Below are 25990 nucleotides of genomic sequence, written 5' to 3' on the forward strand. Positions count from 1 at the left end.
TACATGGCAGGTGATCTATACTCAGCTTGATGGGTCATGTTGAGCAGCTTGTATTTTCTCTTTCTAAATTTTATAAGCAAAGCTTCCCTTTATAGGAAATACATTTTCCTGTGGGGTGGCAGCAATGATAGGGGTGGTGACAACATTCTGGTTTGCTTCGTGGAGGGTGGTGGTGGTGGGGAAAGGAATGTGATAATGTCATTCAAGGAGCCATTGCTCAGTAATTAAAGTAAAAACTCTTTTGTTTTCGTATGTATTTTTTCTTGGATCTCCTGCAAGACTATTCTCACCTTCCCCTTGTGATCAGAGCCATCCCAGGACTTCAGGGACCCACCTACTGCCTTTATTAAGAACCCCCCCTGATCACACCTCCACAGAATCATTTCTTCTGAGGGGCCCCCCTTCCATGGCCTCCATGAATGAATTCTTCTATGGGCACCGTCTCAGCAAGGAAAAAAGGTTAACCGTGGCCATCCCAGGTAAACATTTTTTCCTTGGGTGCATGTAGTGCAAAATGGCAAAATGATTAGATGAGTATAGGGGGAATCCCCGCCAAACACTGCACATACAATTTTTAATTTGGGCACATTCTTCCGTCTTTTATAGATTTGCATCTTTAGACTGCCCCAGACTACTCCTACATGATAATCAGTAAAACTGTTCTGGAGTATGTGATTGGAAGATTTCATCTGAACTGCCCTCTGCTCATTTCAAGCAAAATTCTCAGTGGGTCACATTTCCCTCTGGCCCAGGTCAGATAGTCAATCAAGGCTTCAGAAGCAACGCTTTATGAATCCAGGAAGGCGAGTCTGTGTCAAATACTCTTCCCTTGCCCCCTCCCCATTGTGCACTGACTTGGGTGCAAATATCCTGGCTTGTATTAAGCCAGAGCTCCTCTTATACCTGAGCCAGGAAATTCTGGTATGTTAACTAAGTAACCATTCCTGTTTGTTAAGCCAGAATTCCCATGGTTGGATGTAGCAGGGAACTCAGACTTACTATAAGGCAGGAGAAGAGAAGCAAGGGGAGCAGTGCTGGGACCCAATGGTCATTCACAGCTTCATAATGCATAGCTTATGAAGCCTTGAATGATTGCCTGAACTGGGTCATGTTACTGTAGTCAAGATGATAATTTCAACTGGAGTTCTGTTAGTGCCTTGGTTGAGCTTGATCCAGTGTTTCATTTGAAGCCATTTGATGAAATAATAAAGTGGTGAAATGAAACAGCTATGCTGACTTGGTTGAACAGTATATTATAATGTATCTTTCAACAGAGAGATGCATATATTCAGAGCTAACATGTTGCCTTTTCTTACCACGTGCCAGTTGTGTTTACCCTGCAAGGTACTGATAACATAATTCAAAGAAATCTTCCAAGTGTAGGGGAACTTTTGAATGGTGTGAAATTTTAGGAAAAGTTAGAATAAAGATAAAACCTTACTGAGTTTTGACACAATGTGTACAACCTAACAGAGGTAATTTCAGTGGTTTAACTGCTTAACTGTGTTGGGTTGAGGCCAAGACTTGAACATTTACCCTGGATTTACCGCTAGTGTTCCTTTCATGCTTTTGTATGTTGTTTACTGACAGTTTGGCCAACTGGAAACAACATGGAAACAAAATGGAAACATTAAGCCTACACAGCGCTGTGTAATGAGGTTAAAAGCTCTTGGTGGTATCCAACATAGTAGTTCTGTTAGTGCAAGGATTTCTTTTTGCACTATGGAACTTCCCTTCCTTCTTTTCTCCCCATATGCCTCTTGCCCCCTCTCCAGATCTGCTCAGGAGGTCTGGGGAAACTCCCAGAGCAGAATGGGGCATGCAGGAAAAGGAGAGGAGAGGGATAAGTTCCATTGCACAGCCAAAAGTCCTTGCAGTAGCAGAAATACATAGCTGGATAGTGCCCTTCATCTGCAACCTTGTGCTACTGTTGTAGATGGAATAGCTTGTTTACATATACTGTAGGAAATGGCATTTTTCACAAAGAAAGTATTTGAAATAGTATCCTGTGGAATTGAAGTCTGTTTCCTGGAGAACCATAATGATTACTTAGAATCATTATGTAAAAGTTGAGGGGGGAAATACATAAAGCAATGCCATGCCTCCTCTTAGTAAAAGGGGAGTATCTTTGTTTTTCAGTCTGAAACCAGCTATAGTTGGGAGAAGCCCTTTGGCCTGTTGATATACATTCTGGGGTGCAAAACTCTTCTTATAATGTGGCTTCTGATCACCCTTGCCTGCTTCTGCAAAAATCATCTCTAAGCTCAGAAGCATGGAAGAATAGACAGCCTCCAAAGCTTCAGAGAAGCAAAGGCTTTATTTTTAGAGGAGGAGTACAGTAGTTTCCACTGTAACAAAATCACAGACTTAAATAAAGCAAATGTATTTGTCAGAAATTTCAAAAACATTTTAGGTCAGCTCCCTGACCCAGTGCTTGCGATTTATGTGGTAATAATGTGTAAAGGACAGCAAGATGTTTGTAAATCTTGAAGCAGGTTTTTTCTATAAGCCAAACCAAATTTTCACCAGAAAGATTTAGGAAGCATATGATTAACTATAAAAGCAAAGCATATTGATAACCAGTGTAGGTAAAGTGTGGCTGAGGACAGTGGCATTCACCCAAGACCTGCCCCTAACACCCTCGCTCCCCCCTCTAGTCTAAATGGAGCTTCTACTCAATTTTAGTTAAATGCAAGTAAAACCCTCTGTGTGGCTGGGGACTCTGATGAAGCAGGGACCTGAACTGCACAGAGTTATTCTGTTTGCGTTCAAACATACACAGATAAAAGTCCCATGTAGGTGGGAGACCAAGCAGTGGGGATGGGGTGATGTGCATATGGATACTGGGGGTGGGGCTTTTGTTCACACCCAGCCCCTGTTCCCATGTTGCCTGAACACACCTTCAAATAGCATACAATAGATTGAGCAGAGACCTCCTTTTTAGAGTACAGCTCACCATCTAAATTCTGCTAGAAAACTAGTTGTTGGTTCTGGTTGCCTAGGGCAGTGTTATATATGGCAAATTATGTCAGATTGATTAGTTCAGCTATACACTGGATTTAGGCATGTCGCAAAAATGGCAGGCCAGGATATCACCATAATGAATTGTGAGAGGCAATCAGAATAAAGTCATTTCCATTCTTGCCTTCATGTCTCCCCTGTACCCTGCTTATTACTTATAACCGCCTCTTTTCTACCTCTCAAAAGTTCTGGCACCAGTGGAACGTTGCAAAAGGCAGGACATCCCTCATGAGGAGCACTTGAGAGGAATTTTCATGGATTTTGCATCTAGGCCCAGTACATGTTACCAAATACAAGGTGGGGGTACTTTTGGTCATTATGCATAGTTCCTCCACCACTGATAATTACGCTGTTGGAATGTGCTAAAGTTGATCCAAATCTGACATGCTTTTGGTGGAAATGATCTGATGTATTTTTAATTCTTTTAAATGGAAGAGTTCTTTTAAATGAAAAAGTTCCTCTTTCCAGCCCCATTGCCCTTCCAATAATACGAACTTGCACTCTGCCTTTTGACTTAGATACTTCATTATCATCTATTATAAGAAATGCTTATCTTTTTTTATTTGTCTTTTAACTGCAACTCCAAAAAAGCCCTACTTAGAGTAGGCTCATTTACATTAATGGTCATGACTAACTTAGATCTATTAATTTCAATGGGTCTACTGTGAGGAAAAATTACTTGAATACAACCCATTGCAAAAACAGGAATATAAATTTTCCAATAAAACCAGTAGTCACTTAACTAAAAATAAAGGCAACATACCCAGACTTTTTGTTATCACCAAACAAAAATAAGTTTGCTTCTAAAATGTAGGCTCAGGCTCAGACAGGCTTCTGGGGGACTCTTGCGAGAGCTCCCACTGAAAATACCTTCTTAAGCTCTTTATGTTGTGAATTAGAAATATACAAGGTAACTTCCGATACTGGCAGATTTTTCCTGCTCTTTTCCTAGTTACACGTAAGAGCAGTCAAGAGGGGATAGAAAAGTGAATGAAAGCAGCAGGAGTGACATCCTTGTTCCTTCATGCCGTAAAAGGTGCTTGTAAGCAAGAGCAGTTCTCTCATTGTATAGAGTGCAGAGCAGTATGAGACTGAGAGGTGTGCAGTCACATGTGCTTCTAGTATCTGTTGGAGCCAACAGTCAGTCAGAGAGTTTTAAACATGTGAAGTGCAATTCAGAAAGCTTTTCTTATTGAGATTATTAATATTGTGCATGTGGAAGCCGCTGGATGAACAAAAACTGACTCTTGTATTGAAATAAAAATTCTCCAGTCTAAAAATATGGTTCAAAAGCTTTACACACAGGACTTAATTTCAAAATAACTTTAAACAATAAAAATTACATTCAGTTAGTTCTGTATTTCTTATACTGGTCCCAGCATAAGGCATAATAGATTACAAATAACTTGTATTCTGTGCTAAAATCAAAGCTCTGTCTCTTCTCCAATGCAACCTCAGGCTGTTTGCTGGAGAGAAAACACACCTGTTTTCTTCAGTAGCTTAAACAAAAAGACACCGCACCCAACATGGATGCCTACCAGATTAGCATATGCATAGATCTGAAATACTATCTCTTTCATGTGACTGTGAGCTAAACACCTTGTGACTGAGCCACAAATATAGTCCCATGATATAGCTCCTTTACAGCTCCTAACCTGGTAGGCCGTTCTTCAACTTGGAAATTTCCTGCCATGTTTCACAGTATACAGTACATGCGGCTGCTGCTACTACTAATTTTATTATTTATACCCCACTGAGTGGCTTGCCCCAGCCACTCTGGGCGGCTTCCAACTTAGCTATAAAAAATAAATTAACACACTATAGAGATATCAGTTCATGGGATGTGTCTCTGTACAGTGCCAGTCACATGTATTAGGGCCAAACTACATGTTACGTTCTTTCAGGTCAGCTCCTGCCCCCTGGTTAAAAAAAAAAAACTAATCCAATCTTCTCCCATCCCAGCTGCCATTTGACCCTAAAGGTGCTGTATGCTGACCTATAATATGTACTTAGAAGGACATCCTACTGTGTTCTGTGAGGCTTACCCAGCCAGCTGCTTTTTTCCCATTAGCTCTTCCCAAAATTTATTGCCCTTTAACTCTCTCAGTATATAAATGCTATAAATCAGGGGGGCCCTTGTTCAGGAGAGCAGGAAGATAAACAACTGCCAAAGTACTTAGCCAGCTGGTTTCTGCCTGGCATGAAACATACAAACATTTGCAAATATATCTTTAAGCTCATTTTAAAATACAGGCCTTGATCAGATGCCTCAAAAGGTCTTTTAAAAAAATTGAAAGTCCTTTTTAAACTATGTGCAGTTTCTTAAATAAAAATGCTGCATCTTTTAGCTCTGGTGCATCAGATACAGTTGGGGGAACCCATCTGATGCATATTCTTTATAATATATTCTTAGGCAGCAGGTGCTGACTTGCTTGGTGCTACGTTTTTAAATACCATTTCACATTTTAAAAGAACATTTAAAATGTTTTGGTACTGCATGGAATTAGATTTTTGTTTTATTTCAAGTGTTAGAGGTGCAGTGGCAATCCTATATGCTTGCTATGCCAGGGAAGAGGATATGCTGCTGCTGCATTGGTGGAACAGCTGCCATATCCTAAGCATGCTAACTCTGGGAGGGGAGGGGAAAACACACAAAATACAAAAATGGTACAAAAATAACAGACATATCCCCAGTGCTCCTAGAAACATGACCAGTGTCGACCAGGAAGAGGTGGGCCAGCAACAATGGCAATATGTTTTCCATGCATGAAGGGCACAAAGCCATGTTGCCATGGCCCCAACATGGAAGAAGCACAGAGAATAAGGTAGTGTCCACAGATACAGCCAGAGAAATTCTGTGCTGTGGTCCTCAAAGCAGACAGAAACACACCCAGGAGTTCACTGGTTTAATTCCACACAAAGAGCAAATCATTAACTTCACCCCATCCTCATCCCTAGTGGAGGAAAGAAATAAAACTACCAGACTCCAGATCCTTGAAATGAAATATGTTGTAGGTGTGACACATATTGAAATAAATTATTTCTCAGGAGCAGGATTTGCTATAGCATTTCATGAACTTGGTAATAATTGCTGCCAAAATAGAATAAAAAGTGTAAGGCTTGGACTAAATTTAATTTCAAGCCCTTGGTTTCCTCTTTGTTTTGTTTTGCCTTTGCCTGCCAGTGGTGCTTACCTGTTTTTGTGCTTGGTATTCTGCAAAGTTGGAACAAATCCACACAGATTCCCCCCCCCCCCCGTTCCTGGTGGTCATCATTTAGTGAAAATGTGATGGCCAGTACAATTGCGTAGACACACCAACAAAGGTTCACCTGCTTTCTGGGGCAGTAGCTCAATACCCCAATGAAAATACATTTTACAGACAGCTTACACACACCACATTGGTGGGAAGGTCCAGGATAGCATAGGGGGAGGCAGGTGGGCAAGTGGGCAATGAGCATTCAGCTCACGAGCATCAAGCATTTTGCTAAGGAAATGCTCTGCCTAAGCTAGGAACCGCACAGGAGCATGCTTCCTTTCCCTTCCACCAATGGGTTTCAGGGGAGTGAAGCATAGGATGTGAAGCCAAATGTACACATTGCTGCATAAGAGCAGGTGGTTACAGCACACTTACCTTTGGCACACAGAAAGACATATGTCCTGATCCATTGTGAGGCCCGTGCTCAAGAGAGGGCAACTGCCCAAGCAAGATGGAGTTCCATAAGCTTGGGTTTTGGAATAGACAGGAAACTCCAGTGCTAACAGACCCACATATGTATCTGGGGGGGGGGGGGTTCCATCGGTGTACTTTTCCATGGCAGAGGCACATTGTGTGTTCTATTAGCATAGTGGGGTTTTGCTAAATCATAAAGCTTATTAGCCAGAGGGTGTTGAGTACCAGATTGCACCCTTGAAGCTTCATCGGAAAATACCATAGTCCTGGTTGTTTTGAACTTTGTGGAATTGTATAATATTGTCTGCTGCATTCTTCGGCCTCCCTGTGTTTTCACTGAACTTGATTACATCTCTTCTTTCAGTTGAAAAATCAGCTTTAGAGGGATCAGATTTAAATCATGTGATATTTTAAAAGCTTAAAAAAATACTTAAGAGGACATTTGAAAATAAAATGTTTTTTTGAAAGTACTCCAGATCTGAGAGCTTACTTGATATAAGCTAAGATCCTTCTCTATGGATGTTTATGCTGGAGTTCAGTTGTCACTGGAAGAGATGTTCCAAAGAAGATGACACTAAATAAGCGTTGATCGTTCCTAGCACACTGTGAAGTGCTGTGTTTGTACTTAACAAATATTTCATATTTATCTGCTGGGACTGACTTAGTAATACTTGTGTGTGGGATGCCCCAAATGTTCTAAAGGCATCATGGGGAAAGAAGGTGAAAACCTATTGTTCCTTCCTTTCATTTAACAATAAATTTGGGAAGTGTTCCAAACAAGATGGCTTTAGTGAGTAGGTTTCTTCTTCTCTCCATCCTTACACCCAGTGATGGTAATCTGGGGTGCAATTGTATGCTTTAAAGATCTGTTTCATCTGTGACATTTTTTGTATGTGGAAAACAGCTCCATTTTAGAACCTTTCTAGCCACATAGTTACTTGAGAGTTTGACAGTTTGTGCTGATGTTTTCAAAACCAGAGGCTGCACAGCTAGGGCTTCTGCTAGTCAGAGATAAACCTTTTTTTCTATCAGGACAGGTCTTCGGTTTCTTAGCCTTATGTTCTTAAAAAGTATCCCCATCCCTACTTATTTATGAGTTTCATTTCCAAAGAAATAAATAAAAAGCACATAATTCCTGTGCATAATTCCAAATTACTCATTTTTTTTAAAGTGAGGAGGATACAACAAACAAAGCATGGAAGTAATTTTATGTTCCCACCTAATATCACAATCCACCTGATAGTTAACTTGCACAAACCCCACTGGAATGAATGAAACCTGTACAAAAACACAGCATTTCTTCCAATAGAGCTCATGCAGGAGAAGTTCCCAGTGGGGTTATGTTCTTGTTTAGTCATCTAAAATCAAGGTCTTTATTCACAGCACATGCAGAATTCTGTGCTGCTGCTTTCCTCTCTGGTCCAACTTAGCCCCCCTGAGAACCCCAAGCATATCTAGGGCTCAAAAGCCATACAGCACAACTGCTGTGCTACAGTAGTTGGTAGAATACTGGATGGAATTCAGTGTTGCGCTCTTATGAACATTCCATCTGCACAAGCATTGCAGCTTGCCAGGTGGAATGATTGCCCGTCTCCTTCCCCTGCATGTTGCTCTGGGGTTCTCCTGAATTCCCCCCAGCCTGTTTCAGGGGGTAGGAGAACAGAGGTGTAGGAGGGTAAAGCCCCATTAATAATAAAAATAATAATTTTATTATTTATACACCACCCATCTGACTGAGTTTCCCCAGCAACTCTGGGTGGCTTACAGCTGAAGGCCTTGCACCAAAATTACACGGTGGGGTGCGTTAGGTGAATTCCACCCCATATTTCTTATTGCAGCTGATCTAGTTGTTATCAATTCAGATTGGAATCTGTTCCAGTTCAGGGGAGGGGGGAGAGATTCAGACTGTTATTGTATATAGCTCAGGTTTATTTCCTGAGATTATTTAAATGATTATTCTTAAAATGTTGTTTTGAATGCATTTCCATTGTTTATCAATAATCTATGCAAAGATGAAAGGGTTAAATCCTATACTTTAAATTTATGGGCAAGTGTCGACCACTGTTTCAGCTCAGCGCAGTCACTTCTTCCCTGAAATACCGTAGTGGGGCTGATCTGGAGCAGCTATATATTTTGGCACCTGCTGCTGATGTCAGATGTGGAGGCCAAGGACTCAGAGACCAACCTGAAGACTGGCGAAGAGATGAGGAACAGCAGACTGGTGTGAATGGGGAGACAGATTCACCAAGAAGCAGCCAGTTGAAAAGGCCACAATCCAGAGAGGGAACAGGGGAAGAGAGGCTGTCCGGACAGGATAGAGCTAAAGACACATCACGAAGGAGAGAGAGTTGCACCGAAAAGGGAGAGACTGCAGAAGCTTTGGAAAGAGCCAGGCAAGGTCAGAGAGGACAGCTCCAGGAAGGAGGTAGGGTCAAAGGAACTGGGAGAAAAAAAGACTGAGGGAGGGGAGAGATGTGAGCCTACTGAAAAGGGGAGAGGGCATACTAGAGGAAGAGAAAAGCCCAGGGGGGAGTATAAAGTCAATGGCCAGTGAGAAAAATATACAGGCCTCCCAAGAATCTATGATTAGAAGCCAGCTGGAATTGACATAGGACTTGCACCATATGGAGGGTCACGTTCCTCAACCCTTAAACAAGGATTAGTACCATAGTCAAAGGGAGGAGCAGCCTTTGGGCGCAGCTGGGTTGGTGGAGCATCAGAAAAGAGGCATCACATAGGAGCATGCAAAGCTCAGGCTCACAGCAACGAGATCTTACACTAAATCATAGTTCAGTACAGGAATGGGGAACCTTTTTCAGCCTCAGGTCCACGCTCACTTTTGGGCAACGTTGCAGGGGACAAGTACCTGTATCTGATGGGCCAGATACAAAAGTGGGAGGAGAAATGCATGCAAATTTACTTTTGTGCAGTAGGGTAGTTTCTACCCACCAAACACTTATCTGTCTTCCATTTATGCAAGAAAGAGACATTATCGGAGGCAGAAACACTTGGTTTGAAGCAGAGGCAGTAGAGGTGTGTGGCTTAGGAGGGGGAACAGGCTGCAGAGAATCCTAGGGCCAAAGAGATAAGCTTGGTGGACCACATTCACATAGAGTTCTGAGATTCCCAACCCTTGGTTTAGTGCAAACTCTCCCAGTGGAACAAGCGGAAGTATGATGTCTTCTGCAGAAGTATGATCTATGTGCTTGGTTCTTAATTTACGGAACGTTGCAAGATTGTGGTGGGACATTTTCAGTTATCCAATTGGCTTGTTGGCCTTTCATAAGGGACCAGCTACATGGACTGCTCCATGTAACTTACAGTGTCCAGAATCCAAAGAACTGCACAATAACTTCCACATGCCCAACTGTGAAACAATAGTCCCATGCTACATAATTGCTGTTTTAATATTTTTCTGATTATTCAAAAGAGTACATTGACTCATATAAAAATGACTCGTGTTTTATAGAGTGTGTTGGCATAGGCAGTTTGCTGAACCATTGCTCAGGATCCATTGGTTCTCTGACCTACAAACTTGGATTAGCATATCTAATCCCTTCTTGTACAAATCAAAGGAAGCTTTTATTGCAGTTCCCTCTATGGAGATTTGTCATAACAATAGCTAACCACTGCTGAGGAAATCAAGGAAATGTTTCACAGTTGTTTGTGACATGGCATGGGTGTGTGTGTAAGTCAAAAAAGAAAAAGTTCAATAGACCCTCTAGGTGCTATATATTCAAATCCTCTTGGATTCTGGTCAATAAATGAAGGGTGATTGTAGTGACAGACCACAGATCCCATTTTTAAATATATATTTTTTTTTAAATTCAGTAACTCTTCTGAAAGCAATAATGGCCTCTTTAATATGCAAATAGTAACTTGATTCTTGTAGTCTGATGTTTCCTAGGTATGATCCCATCTCTCTCACACATCATTTTGAAATGAATTGCAAGCAATTCTGTTTGAATATTGGAGCAACCAAATGTGTACCAATGCAGGTGGATCAAAATTATTATCAGGCAGATTGCAACCCTTTTGTATTCTACATCCAACCAATTCATTCTATGCTGCTCTGAAATGAAAACAGATGCTTCTTATAGAGCAGGGATGGGGGAAACTGTTGCCCTGCAGATGACTCTGGACTACAGTGACCTCTGGCTGTGTTGACCAGGGCTCATCCAAGATGGAATCTAACAACATCTGCAGGGTACAGGCTCCGCAGCCCTGTTATAGCCCCTAGTATCATAGTAACTTTTAATTTTTCTCTGCAGTTTTCACATATCATGTCTTATCCTGTATTTGTCTCATTATTATTTTAGATCTACCATATTTGATATGCTCATTGAATCAAACCAATAAGCATTACATGTGCATATATATTCATTCCAGCTGTGGTACATTCCAGTTGTGTGAAAGCTAATTCCAAATGGTGGGGGGAAAGTTTGCTAAGGGCCTTTCTTGGTTTTAACTTCTTATCAACCCAGCAAAACATACTTTTACCTCTTGGTGCCACTGCTTTGTGCTTTTTCCTCTGGTCTGGTTATGTTTCCAAGCACTACAGACAAGACTGAAGGCATACATTTCATGCTGAGCAATATGATTTAATAGTTGTGATGACACAAATTCACTGCTGTGCTTTGCTTATTACTTTCTCTTCCAAATTTTCATCTTGAGTTTTATACAACAGGACCACCTTATTAAAATCGTATCTTTTACTGGCAAGCAAGCCTTGTGTACCTTCTGCCAAACCTCGCTAAATAAAACAGCTGGAAAGTATTGAAGCAGAATATATGCATAAACATCAGATATATCATAATTTGCTACTAGCAATTGTGAGCACACTAACAGATAGAGTAGAACATAGCTAAAATAAATTTTAAAATGCATTCTTCTCGAAGTTGGTCTTTACAGGTTCCAAGCTTAGCCTGGTTTATCAGTAATGTGGTTGCCTCTTAAAAATGAACCCACATGGATATAGCTGCAAGCTGAGTACAGTGGCTATAGTTGCAAGCTGTGTCAATCAGCTCTCCACAAGGAGGCACCAGTTTCAGGCATACTACAGCAATCTTTGGCATGTTGTACTGTAACCTCAATCATTTGTTGTTTACAACACTTGTTGGCATCTTTTAGGAATTCTTAGCACAAACCCTTGATAAATTTAGGTTCCTGCTGCCCCCAGAACGGTTTAATGAGATTTTTGTGTGTGTAACCTACTTTTTCCATTCCATATGAGCACACTGCATTGTGCTGGACATTGGAGAAGGCAGGCGTATCAATCAGTAATGATGGCTGATTCACACAAGTTGACTTGGTGAATGGCTGCCCCCTTTTCTTTTGCATCCCAGATTGCAGAGTGCATGTTGCAAGCTCGTTGTGCAAGCTGATTGTATTGAAATTTAATGCGAGCCTTTCCACCCAGGAGTATGTCTGCCTGCATTTTGCAGAGGATTTTGGGGTGCATTTGTGGGGAACTAGTGTGGTTTGTGGAGCTGATAGCCCTGCATGAATTTAATGTGCACCACGGAATTCAGCTTAACTGTTTCCCAATCCCAACTATTCCCCATGCTGATGGGGCTTTGAGGAGCAACTTCTGCATCTGCAGCTCTACTGCTCACAATGAGCATTTTGGAAAGTTGGGGAGGATCTGGATCTGATGGGTCTGATGCTGCCAAGCAATGGCAATGAAAGCAGCTTGGGATCCAATGGATCCTGGGTTTATTAGCTGTGGCATAATATTATTTACAACATAACTGCCTCTCCTAATACAACCAGCTAATAATAACATCAAGATTAATGGAATTTCTGTTCGGTTATGCAGTATGTAATATATTCCAGGAATGCCTTTTGGTTGTGCCTTTAAACTCTTGATCCAGTGCCCATTGATATTTTAAATTGAATGTGCCCAGCAGATTATGTTTCACTTCAGACTGATGCCATGTGGAATGATATCAAAATCAAGGTGCTTACAAGATCTTTTCCTACTGTACTATGGAAATTACATGCCACATTTTTAATATGAGCATGTGCACTCCTAGTGCTAAATGTTTTTTGCTGTGTACTGCATAAGGCAATGAAAAAATCATTTAAAAAAATAATCTTCTCTGTCTATTACTTCACTAACCTGTTGACCTGCTGGCTAGACTGTCAGTAGATTTAGTGAGGAATGATTAAAACACTATATTTTATTTTTTTTCAAATTCTTAAAAATATATCACGATTATATTTTAATTACAGGGTTTCACAATTATTCTTTGTATACATGTATTTGTTACATTTTGTAGAAGTGTAATAGAAATGCACAAATACACTACAGATGGACTGCTTTTAACTGTCACTTGCTTTTGAGCAAGGCGTTCTGTCAGTTCTGTAAGTGAGCTATAAATCTCTAATAGAAGGCTTATCTGTTGTAAAGAGTAGAAATTGAGGAGATATTTGATTTTGTTTTGTAATTTAATGAGAAACTAATTCACACTTCTCAAACCATTCCCCAAACCAAAATTACATTTGCACACACCCAAATTCTACAGTGAAGTTCTCCAACCAATATAAATGTATTGGGGAAAATCTGCATACAATTTGCATATATTAGGAGGAAGAATATCCCAAAACGCTTTATATATGGGGAAATTGCTTGTAAAAATGTGTATATTAATCAACAATGCATACGAACATGTGTTTAGTAGGATAAATTTACACAAAAAGGCAGATTTCCCCCCATGAGAATAAGAGGAAAAAAACCTGTGTGGAAATGTGCAGCAGTATATTTAAGACTGGAAAAATGAGAAACTTAGAGAAATGAAATTGACAATTTCATTCATCCCTAGCAGAGGCATATGAAATCTATAGCCCTCCAGATGTTGTTTGACTCCAATTTCCATCCAACATGGCCAGATGTCAGGGATGTTTGGAGATGGAGGACATCATCTTGAGGGCCACAGCTTTCCCATCCCTGAAGTAGAACTCTGTATCTCAATCTCCATATCTTGCAGCAGAAAATTTCATAAGTTAAATATGCACGACAGAGCCAGTACCAGACTATGGGAGCATAATCTGGCTGTTGCTCCCTTGCTCCTCTTAGCTGTGGACAGCAGCACCCTCTTCTTGACCCATTATTAAATAACATAAACCATAAAAACATCAGGCACTGCAAATACGATAAACCACAGTCGTGTCTCCTAGAAATTATTTGTTGCATACGATTGAGTAGCAGGGGGTTCTCAGGTAGAATGTGCCAGCTTAAATGTCTGAATCACCTTTGCAATTGACCGCTATTTTATCTAGTTCTTTTCTCCTGATCTTCTTAGCTGCAAACGCATATAGTGCTACTTTATAAGTTACAAAGTCATCAGTATCACTCAGCAGCCATTTCCCCCTTTCCACCTTGTTCGAGTGTATTCCATTCATAAACAGGGGTTTTATAAATTGGTCTCTTGGTTCTATATATAGCGGGCATTGCAATAAATAGTGGTACAGATCCTGAAGCCGAGGCTCCAATACTTTGGCCACCTCATGAGAAGAGAAGATTCCCTGGAAAAGACCCTGATGCTGGGAAAGATTGAAGGCACAAGGAGAAGGGGACGACAGAAGACGAGATGGTTGGACAGTGTTCTCGAAGCTACCAACATGAGTTTGACCAAACTGCAGGAGCCAGTGGAAGACAGGAGTGCCTGGTGTGCTCTGGTCCATGGGGTCACAAAGAGTCGGACATGACTAAACGACTCAACAACAACAACAACAGGTCCTCTACACAAGGTTGCCCACACAGACAAAGTCTCTCCTTGTATTGTACTTTGCCGTACCGACCATCCACCTCCGCCGAGGGCATCAGTTGGAATCGTAATTCTGTAAAAGCGATTCTTAGTGCAGCAGGTGGGAGCTTTGTCAGATATCTAGCTCGGATGTGCTCCATTTTGATAAGTGGGAACCATGGTGAACTTTTGGTAGCAGCAACTGTAGTTAAATCCCTTTCATTATTAGATAGATAGATAGATAGATAGATAGATAGATAGATAGATTTATATACAGCCGTTCATCTGAAGATCACAGCGTGGAAGCCATTGCCCACATTCCTTTTCCTCCTCTCCAACACCATGGTGATGATTCTCTGGTACCTTGGCTCTGAGAAAGGACCACAGGCCCTTCATCAAAGCTAGACATTTGATCTTAGGGAGGCAGTTAAAAGGCTGAACTGCTGCTTCATAGCTGTGATGGACTGGAGGGGCAGAACAAGTTGAAACTTAAACCTGGCAAAACAGAAGTACTGCTAGTGAGTAGACAATATGTCTTATACAGCCTGATTGGAAGGGAGTTGGATTCCCTATGATTAGGCGTGTAGTTTGGGGATGCTCCTTGATCCACCGCTCTTGCCAGATGTGCAGGTGGTTTGTTAGTTTGGGCCCAGTGCTGCAATCTGTTAAGGTCATCTTGAATCCTGCTTCTGCCTTCTGTGACATTAGCTACCTTTCCTAGCTTGATGTTGTGAGGAAAATGAGCAGAGAAAGGCCTGACATATGGAATGTTCAAGTATGCCTGATATTTTATGTAGACTGACAATTGTGTAAGCTGATAACCATAGCAGAGTGGAGCTTGTCACGTAGGCATAGTGGTAGCTGCTGAAATGGTACATTGGTAATGCAACAGCTGATAAGAAAGAATGAATGAAAACTGCAGGCGCGATTCTGCAGCAGAATGTAACCAATCACAGCGTGCTGCGCCATAGGTTATATCTCGATGCCCACCATTTTTGGTGGACTGGGGATCCTGCTGCAGCAGTAATAAATATCACCCTCCTGGGTGTTCTTCCTTTACGGATTGGTCTCAGTCAATTTGTAACAGTTGCATCTGAAAACGAACTTGGCAGTGTGGAGTTTTCCCACAACAGTGTCATGTGCAAGTTTGATGAGCGTCTCCTCAATTCCTATATGCAAATCACTTATAAAGATGTTGAACAACAATGGGCCCAGGACAAAACCCTGTGGCACCCCACTTGCCACTTTCCCCATGATTATCAGGAACCATTAGTAAGCACTCTTTAGGCATAGTCAACATACGACCTCAAACAACCATTAAATAGTTGCTTTTTAAAAGAAGTTTTTGAAGCTAACCCAGAAACTCCAGCGGGTGCAGAATGCTGCGGCGAGGCTCCTTACGGGGTCCTTGCCGCGGGATCACATTCATCCAGTTCTTTACCAGCTGAACTGGCTCCCAGTGGAGTACAGGGTCAGGTTTAAAGTGCTGGTTTTGACCTTTAAAGCCCTATGCAGCCTAGGACCCTCATACCTATGGGACTGCCTCTCCTGGTATGCCCCAAGGAGGACCTTAAGGTCCATAAATAACAACACATTGGAGGTCCCGAGCTTCAAGGAGGTTAGATTGGTCTCAACTAGGGCCAGGGCCTTTTCAGCCCTGGCCCCGACTTGGTGGAACACTCTGTCACAAGAGACTAGGGCCTTATGGGATTTGACATTTTTCCGCAGGGCCTGCAAGATGGAGCTGTTCCACCTGGCCTTCGGCTTGGACTCACTTTGACCCCTTATATGGGATTTGGTATATAAATTTTCCCTTGGCTTTTTTGCTAGCCCATGTAGGACCAGCGTGGATAGCTGGCACGGGTGAATACTAAAATGAGGCTGCATTTTAAGCTGTATTTTAAACCGTATTTTAATTAACTGGTCCCCCCCCCATTACTTTTTATTGTAATTTAGATTTGGTGTTAGCTGCCCTGAGCCCGGCCCTGGCCGGGGAGGGCGGGGTATAAATAAAAAAATATTATTATTATTATTATTACTACTGTTGTTGTTATTATTATTAGAACTTAAAAACAATATAGAGTTCTAATTCTGTTGTCTGGGTATGAGAGACCTGATACAGTGTGGTTAGTGTGTGGGATACTTTGCTAACATCCCTTTCCTAGATTCAGGTAGGTAGCTGTGTTGGTCTGACGCAGTAGAAATATATAAAAAATAAAACAATTGTCCAGTAGCACCTTAGAGACCAACTAAGTTTGTTCTTGGCATGATCTTTCATGTGCATGGACACTTCTTCAGATACCATCTGAGGAATGCATCTTCAGATATTCATATCTTCAGATATGCATCCGAAGAAGTGTGCATGCACACCAAAGCTCATACAAAGAACAAACTTAGTTGGTCTCTAAGGTGCTACTGGACAATTTCAAACAAATCAATCATGATATACAATATCTTTATTGTCATTGTCCCATGCAGAACACTGAAATTGAAGAACTACATAAAACTACATAAAAACTACATAAAACTACTGCAAAACTACACAAAACATTCAAAAACCCCTAAAAACTCTGAAACCCCATTTTAAAATACACTATACTATAGAGACCCCTTATGCTGCATTTGCGTAGAAACTGTTTCTCAGGCGGCTAGTCCTGGCCTTTATAACCCTATACCTTCTTCCAGAAGGCAGAAGCTCAGACTGCTTCAGTATATATGTGATGTTATGATTGTTATACAAATTAGGGAGGGGCACTCTTACAGCCTTCCCTCCCTCAAAGGATCATCTTGTAGGTCAGAGAAATAGGAAAACAGAGGCAAGGCCAGGTAGTAGAAAGCAAGGCGGACTTTTTCTTTATGGGTCTATTTGCAAAGAGTCCTTCCTGCCCCCACCATGCAAGGAAAGTGAGGGACCTCGGAACAAAAATAGGGAACAACTTCTAAAACCTTTAGAAATGGTCCAGCCCCTTACCCAAAGAACACCCAAAATGTAATACATGGAAATGGGTTGTACATGTAAATGCTCCATTATGTTTCTGCAACATATTTACAAGTCTGTCACTCATATTTGAATAAGGCATGTTAATTGCTTTCCCAGGCTTGCTGGAGCCTTCTGTTGAATTGGTGAACACCTTGGGGTCAGAGCTAATTGACAAAGATTGGCCCTTATTCAAATACATTATTCACTTTTGACAGGTCTTCCTGAGTGATTTGCAAGTGTAAAGCTTTGTTGTGGAGGAATGATGTTATCAAGAACTTCCTGCTACCTGTTCGGAGGGGTCTCAGAGTTAAACTGGAGGCTCACTCTTGCTCTGTGTATTTGCCTGGTTCATGTTTTATCTGTACAACTATTTCAAGGCACATTTATCTTCATGTACCCCAATTTTGTATAACAGGATCTTTTACTCCCAAAATGCATTACTTTTCTTATACAACTTATTTTGAGCAGCAACATGCTAAGTGAAGTTCATTCTCTTAGTTGGAGATGCTTCTAGAGTCTGCAGGATCCTTGTCTCTCTGGTTATTATGGAACCCAAGGTAAACCGGTTTAGATGAGAATATAGTTACGCAAGCTTTACGCTAGAGGTTTTCCTCTTCCTATCATTTAATTTGGGCAAGATTTCTCTTATTAATGGAAGCTTTCTTATCTTTAATAGCTTCCTTTATCCTGTTAGCCCACACACAGACATCCTATTAGAACTGTTCGCATCTTTCACAATTTGTGGTTCATATTTTATCTGAGCATTTGTCATAGTGGTTTTCAATAACCATCATCCTGACTTCCTGAAATGAAGCCATGTTTTGCTTTGAATCTCATTTAAGATTATAGTGCAATTGTGTAGCACCCTGCTTGTGGTTAACGCTTAGCTGGAATGAAATATTCAACGCAGCAATAGAGAAATTAAAATAATAATTTATTTGTCAGACAAATAAATGATAGGCACAGTGGTATATGGTTACCAAAAGCTCTGCCCCCTCCAGCCCTGATGGCCAGCACTTATATTTCCTCAGCCCAGCCCCCTTGCTCCTCCTTTGGCTGCCTCTGTCCAATCAGCCTGGTTGAAATTCCTATTGGCTATTTGCTAGAACCAATAATAAAAGATACACCCACTTCCTGTTACCTTTTATGGGAGACAAAGAGCTATATTTCCTTCTATCCATAAATGGCAGACAAGTAGCCATATATCTTATATTTGCCTCGACAAGGCACCTTAATTCACCTTTTGCCCTTTTATCCCTACACTCCAAAACAAATGGCTAAAACAGATGGCTCATGGTTCTCAGCCAGCTGCTTTTCCCATTAGCTCTTGCCCTTTAACCTTAGGAAAATATGACTCGATTCTGATGGGAGGCACATGGTATTATTATAAATCTTACTATTTACCAACTCTTAATTAGTGTTTTTGCAGCTTGATTGTATTCTGTAATATGTATGGTCAGTATGACCTTTGCTCCCAGCCTGTAATTCCCTTTTACAACTTTGAGGTACTGCTATAAATCAGGGGGGCCCTTTCCAGGAGAGCAGGAAGATAAACAACTGCCAAAGTGCTTAGCCAGCTGCTTTATGCCTGGCATGAAACATACAAACATTTGCAAATATATCTTTAAGCTCATTTTAAAATACAGGTCTTGATCAGATGCTTCAGTTGTAGACTAAGATACATTTGATAGTTTAAGAGAGATTTTCTGCACCACTTTTGATTTTCAGGCTACTCATATTTTGTTAAATCTATTCACATGATCAATCACCAGAGTTCAAAGAAACATTGTCCAGTTTTGAAATCACATTCTCTTGCGTTGTCTTGAGTGCAAGTAGAAGAAATGGGAACCATTTGCTTCTGGATTTAAAGTGACTGATTTGTTATTACACCCCAACAAGGAAAATTGTGGTTAGTCTGAACTATGGTTTATTGAAATAAACCTATATCAAAGTATGATTTCTGAACTTGGCTTGTTCCAATAAACTAAAGTTTAAACTAGCTGAGAAATCATGAAATGTTAGCAACTAGTTCTGAAATAACTTCATTCTTTATGAACAATTGGTTTTCTGAACTGCTGAGGAAACAGTGAAGCCCTTCTGTTCTTTATTACCTTCTGTCAACAACGACAACAACTTACTTATACCCTACTCATCTGACTGGGTTGACCCAGGCACTCTGGGTGGCTTCCAACATAATAAAAACACAGCAAAACCTCAAACATTAAAAAATTCCCAATATAGGACTGCCTTCAGATGTCTTTGGAAGGTTGTGTAGTTGTTTATTTGTTTGACGTCCGGTGGGAGGTTGTTCCACAGGGCAGGTGCCACTACAGAGAAGACCCTCTGCCTGGTTCCCCGTAACTTCACTTTCCACAGTGAGGGAACCTCCAGAAGGGATTGGAACTGAACCTCAGTGTCTGGGCTGAATAATGGGAGTAGTGACTCTCCTTCAGGTATACATTATGTATATTATTGAAACATCTATTTCTGGCAAGAAAAAAAGAGGAAAAACCTGAAATCTGGGGAGGAAAAAATGCAGTAGTGGATTATCGGAGCCTTAAATTTTTACTTAATTTTATGTGAAAATACATCCTGAGTCTTGAACAAAGGGCATTATAAACTCATCGGGAAAGAAAGATTTTACATCCATGGAGCAGAAGCAGGGCAGAAGCAAATATAATTTTAGTGCTGCCAGCCTCAATCAGCCATAAGCAGAGGTCTAGTCTAGTGTCTAGAAAGGCAGATAATTTAAGGAGCCTATGAAACAGATAATTAAAGCAAGGAGACCAATATACCCTACAGGGAGTGCCACATATCCCCCCCACCCAGCATAATTGGAAATTCTGACCTGGGGGAAATATTCCTTCCATTTTACAATGAACAAATTGCTTTTATAGAATTGTCCAATGACTTCTGCTTCTTTTGAGCTTTAAAAACAAGGCAGTAATTCTAGCACCTGCAAATACCTTGCTGAATGAGTGGTGCACATGGCTTGCTCCTCCTAGATTCACTTATAAAGGACAGAACTCTGAAGATCATAGGTCAGTTTGGGAGTCAACACATTAAGACTGACCCAAGAGTGACACATAAGCACTTTCTCATGTCTTTGAAGTGTAACATGAGAAATGCTTTTCACTAACTGGAGGCTTGCGTTCATCGTCTGATGTTACATTAAAGAATACACCCTCAGTCTTAATACAACTATGCAGTGACAGCCTGGTTCTCCAGCACCATTTCTGCTGAGTGTTGCCTTTGTTGCCACAGTTTTGTATTAATATATTCCCTCCCCCTTCCAAGTAATATTCTATACAGATTTTAATACAATCATCATGGTTCAAATCAATACAGTTTGCACTATGAGAGAAGAGTGAAACTAATTTACAAGAGGACTCCAGCTTCCTGCAGGAAGATTGAAAAAGGCATTTTCTGTTACTGCATACTGTAATTTATTATGGGGGAGCAAGAACAGTTTAATTCATGCTAGCAGCAAATACTGCTACATTAACATAGTGTTATCAGCAGTATAACAAACAATGCCTGAGCAATGAGGTCAGCTTCTGAGGCACTCAGTATGTCACTGTACTTCTCTGTTGTTGCACCAAGCTTACGGAATGCCCTTCCAGAGAAGTTCTGTGTGGCCCCAGCGACATTTGCTTTTGGGTAGATAGTAAAAACACATATCTCTAGGAGGCTTTATGTGCTACATTTTAATAACAGTCTGCTGGAGGCTATTTTTTATTTTTTGAATTCCTGACTTATTGCTGATGGCTCCTAAATTGTTTGTTTTAATATTTGTAATTGTTCTATTGTTGATGAGGTTTATATTGTTACGTGCTTTGAGTATTTTTTTTTAAAAAACGAGTAAGTGTGACAAGTGGTCAGGCATATATCCAAACAACAGAGATTTGTCCAGATGAACAAGCTAGCACTCACATCTGCAAGATGTGTTGATGGTCACAAGGTTGGGTCTTGGGGAAAAAGATGAAACAGCTATGAGCTGTGATTTGTCAATAGAACCTCAATGTATGGAGACTGTGTGTGTGTGTGTGTGTGTGTGTGTGTGTGTGTGTGTGTGTAAGTGTTAAGAATGTAAGATGCAGGGGACAAACAAGGGATGAAGGATATACCTTTCATGACCTCCTTGTAGCGCCCAGAGATATTGTCCAGAATGTTAGACCAGATGGACCTTTGATTGAGCACCACCCTCTCTAATAACAAACATAGGTGGTTGAGTGCTGACGGGATTTTAGCCAAAATAGGGCCACTGAGAAACAAATGGGAGGTCTCTGGATGCTGTAGTGCAGTGTTCCCCAACCTTGGGCCTCCAGCTGTTTTTGGACTACAACTCCCATCATCCCTCACTAGCAAGACCAGTGGTCAAGGATGATGGGAATTGTAGTCCAAAAACAGCTGGAGGCCCAAGGTTGGGGAACACTGCTGTAGTGGACTCTGAAAGTACGCAGAAATACAAAATGTTTGTTAAACCTCACAAAGGGAATGCTCCTCCCAAAACAGCCCAGTGCAGTCTGAGCATGCTTAGTAGCCTCTAGGACAGGCTTCCTCAACCTCGGCCCTCCAGATGTTTTTGGCCTACAACTCCCATGATCCCTAGCTAGCAGGACCAGTGGTCAGGGATGATGGGAACTGTAGTCTCAAAACATCTGGAGAGAACCCGAGTAGAGACTTAATATCACAAAACACACAGCAAAGATAATCCTGGAAATATAGGCTGTAAACCCTTTAAAATGTGCCCGTCCAGTGAGTCCCAAAATATCCATTTTAAAAGCTCTTTCCAAGCTATGCTACATACTAGTTTCAGAATCCATTCTGGTCTTAAACAAAATAAGGCTTTTTAAAACCTTGCTCAGAACTCCTCTCATAGTGAAATCCACATTTTGGGGCGGAGAGAGAGAGAGAGAGAGAGAGAGAAAACAAGGGTTTGGTAATCCAATTCTTCTCAAGCTGAAGGGTGATGACATAGGCTAAGCCTGGCAGGACAGTTTATGTTTTTAACCCCTTCATGCATTAATTAGATTAATACATGCTAGAGCTATTGTAGCACCCTGCTTGTGGTTAACGCTTAGCTGGAATGAAATATTCAACGCAGCAATAGAGAAATTAAAATAATAATTTATTTGTCAGACAAATAAATGAGAGACACAGTGGTATATGGTTACCAAAGCTCTGCCCCCTCCAGCCCTGATGGCCAGCACTTATATTTCCTCAGCCCAGCCCCCTTGCTCCTCCTTTGGCTGCCTCTGTCCAATCAGCCTGGTTGAAATTCCTATTGGCTGTTTGCTAGAACCAATCATAAAGGATACACCCATTTCCTATTACCTTTTATGGGAGACAAAGAGCTATATTTCCTTCTATCCATAAATGGCAGACAAGTAGCCATATATCTTACATTTGCCTCGACCAGGCACCTTAATTACCAGATAACCTTTTTGCCCTATTGCCCTATTGCCCCTTCACTCCAAAACAGATGGCTAAAACAGATGGCTCATAATATTAGGGGTGGTGTCTGCTAACTTGGTATAATGCAGGAACCCCACCTTCTCTTACTTTTGCTCTCATTTAATATAGCTAAGATGTATAAAATAATTTCTTCTCACATGGAACAGGATTTTTTAAAAAAACATTTCTTATATAATAGTTATTATTAACATTCATCATTTATCCAGAATATTAAATTTGTAAAGTTCCCAAATTCATAACTTTTTCTAAAAATACTGGAGCTTGCATAGGATTTCAACCTTGATTTCCCCCCGCCCTAGCAATAAAGTACACTGACCAACTCTCCTTTGTTTGGTCAAAAAACACTGTAAAGCTCAGTATGAAAAATCCAGGGGGTATATAACTTTTTGGAATCATGATCATGACTAGAATAGTTCCCCTATAAAGTCACCCCCAAAAAATAAATCTTGTTTTTGGAAACATGCTTTCTCCCCTATTGTGACTTCATCAGTTCAGCACTGAGTTCACTTGATAAAAAAATCTTAATCTCTATTTTTTTCTACCCTACCTTTCTGCACAGTATTTCAAGGTGGCTAATAATTCTATAATAATACAGCTTCTTAATTATATATTACATTACTCAAAGAATAACTCCCAAGCTCTGCCCAGCATTTCAGAGCATTTTGCAATTCAACTGTGTCAGTAAAATAACTCCACACATTGTGGCATGTAATAACCCTCCTGCTGAAGGTAATTTTTCTCAAGGTCATAAATATACTGCCATTCTCTGGCCCAAATACAAAACTTGCTTATATCTATGTGCCACTGGAGGGCAGTGTGGATCTCTAGGAAGAGTAAGGAATTGGAGGCAGCCTGGGTATGAAATAAGATGGGAAGGAAAGGAAAGAAAAGGAAAGGAAACGAGAAAGGAAAGGAAAGGAAAGGAAAGCACACTCAGAGTCACTGGAACCTATAGTAATCCTGGGCCATTAGGTATGCAGCAGGCGTATCTTTGCTGACATTCTGATTTCAAGTTACAGTTGTGTGAAATAGATGTAATGAGTGCTTTGCCACAAGCTGGGATTTTTGCATGCAGTCAACCCTGAAATGAGCTGAGGAATGACATGCTGAATAGCATCTTACGGTTTTGTCACATTTGAAATCTCATCTGAGAGAAGAAAACAGTCAGCCATGCATTTTAAGACTGACATGAATCAGCGCTCAGTAACTTGACCAGGGACGGAAAAAGAGTTTCACTATCTTCTGTGCCTTAGTAGTGTTTTAATCACATCCAAAAATAATATATCTGTGACAATGCTTTCATGTTTATTGTGGGATCAGTGCTCCTCAGGCATGGAAGTTTCATGCACCATTGTTGTTGGCATCACAAAGTAAATTTTAAAAATCCACATTTCATATGTATTTACCCTTTCTACAGAAAACTCACCAGAATTATTAAGTCTCTGTCTGGAATATGAGTGGGGAACCTTTCGCTTTCCCAATGTTGCTTAATGGCAACTCCCATCAGCCCCAGCAAGCTTGGCCAGTAGCCAGGGATGCAGTTGTTAGTTCAGCAACATCTGAATGGCCATAGGTTCACCACACATGGTAGTCTAGAAGCACCTTCTATTTTGAAGGGATCTCCTAGGGGCATATTGAGAATGTTACTATTTTTTTATTTGGGTAGGTTCTCAAGGATTTTCAGCCTCTTTATAGCACCTAGTGAGAATAAAGGGAGATAATCTATAATTCATAGGCTACGTGACTCTTGTGTTTAATTTTTGTACAGTACTTGGAAATTCATATTTGAATATTTTAAAAGACATAATTATGGCCATGTGCATACACTTTCCTGATAAGTGTATAGAATCCAGAAAATAGACTTGCACAACACATTCTCATGTTGTTTTTATGTGTATTTCCGTAATAGGGACCTGCTTCATAACACAACACTATTAACAAAATATTTAATTATATGGATTCAGACTTAGCCCCTGCTCCCCTCAGCAATATGAAGAACTGCTGTTGTTCATCTTATTATTAACAGGCAGTAGTGTTCCTGTCAGATTTTGCAGGGATACCAGTAACCTTTTACCAAGTGGTAAATTAGCATTTGTGAAAGAACCTGTAATGATCTTCACAGTTTATTCCGACCAGCTCTTAAACAGAGCACAAATTCCTCACTAAATCTCTTCCACCACCTGCCTTGTCTGTTTATAGCTTACTAACCCCTTGTGTCATCTCTTTGTATATATGTCTAATTTATCAGTTTCTTGTAGATTGTCAGCAGCCTGCTGCCTCCATACCGCCACACGGCTCACAACTAGCCAGGAGGCAAGACTGCCAGACTGTCAGGTAATACTTGGCTAACTCTTCTCTCTTCTCCTCTTGCTCTTCACTGCATGCTGTGGTCAGTCTGCCACGGACAACAGCCAAGCTTCCCACCATACTTCTTTTCTATGCAGCTGTCACTCCTGACCCCACCTCCCTTCCATCCTTCCACTTCTTAGTTTCTACATGGCTTGTTTTTTAAAAAAAAGAAAAGAAAAATCAAATATATATTTGATTTTTTTGCATTTGTATGTGTGAATACCAGCTGAGAGTCTAGCTAAAGCCTAGCAGAGGAAAGCAAGAAGACTGCTGTTGTGGTCCGCAGCAAGGACAATGTGTTTTAGGACAAATTATCAGCATCCTTGAAATGTCCCTCAAAGCAGAACAGTTCAGGGATGTCTCATGCACTCAGTTACACTAAAAGCTCTTGATTAACATCATTCATTTCATAAGCAACCTTTCAGAGAGAGTCTGGGCTTGTTACTGAGTAACAGTTAATGACAAAAACATGGAAGTAGAAGTTCCTGAGACAGCCTGACTTAATTTTATTAAATGACAACCCGGCCATAAGGCATTTTTTGGCCACTCAGCAGAGTTCTGTTTCTTTGCTGAGAAAAGGGTGTTACAATCTAAAATCTTTGAGAAATAGATTATTTTTGATTTTGTTAACACAGTCCATGAGTAATGTGCTGCTGCCTTGCTATGATGGCTAGGGTTTGGATTTCTTATGAATTGCAAAATAATTAATTAAAGCTGGGTGTGTATGTTTGCTCATTGGGAGC

The 25990-nt window shown here is 40.8% G+C and overlaps 1 protein-coding gene across 20 annotated transcripts in view; it reads left to right on the forward strand.

Annotated features, from left to right (window-relative positions):
• The window catches only part of BICD1 (BICD cargo adaptor 1), a 130366-nt gene that overhangs the window by 101165 nt on the left and 3211 nt on the right, over nucleotides 1-25990 (forward strand). For 2 of the 20 annotated variants that reach the window (XM_081023982.1, XM_081023985.1), the window contains exon 9: nucleotides 25157-25232. The exons of 2 other annotated variants lie outside the window; for them this stretch is intronic. In XM_081023982.1, coding sequence (XP_080880108.1) covers nucleotides 25157-25232 — 76 coding nt within the window. Of the gene's footprint in view, nucleotides 1-279; nucleotides 480-3207; nucleotides 3319-8762; nucleotides 9118-10599; nucleotides 10720-25146; nucleotides 25233-25990 lie in introns of those variants that run through there. 16 more of the 20 variants (XM_081023978.1, XM_081023989.1, XM_081023991.1 and 13 more) reach the window with 16 other exon arrangements.

Source organism: Podarcis pityusensis (assembly GCF_964106645.2).
Source record: "Podarcis pityusensis genome assembly, chromosome: 10".
NCBI classification, from domain to species: Eukaryota; Metazoa; Chordata; class Lepidosauria; order Squamata; family Lacertidae; genus Podarcis; species Podarcis pityusensis.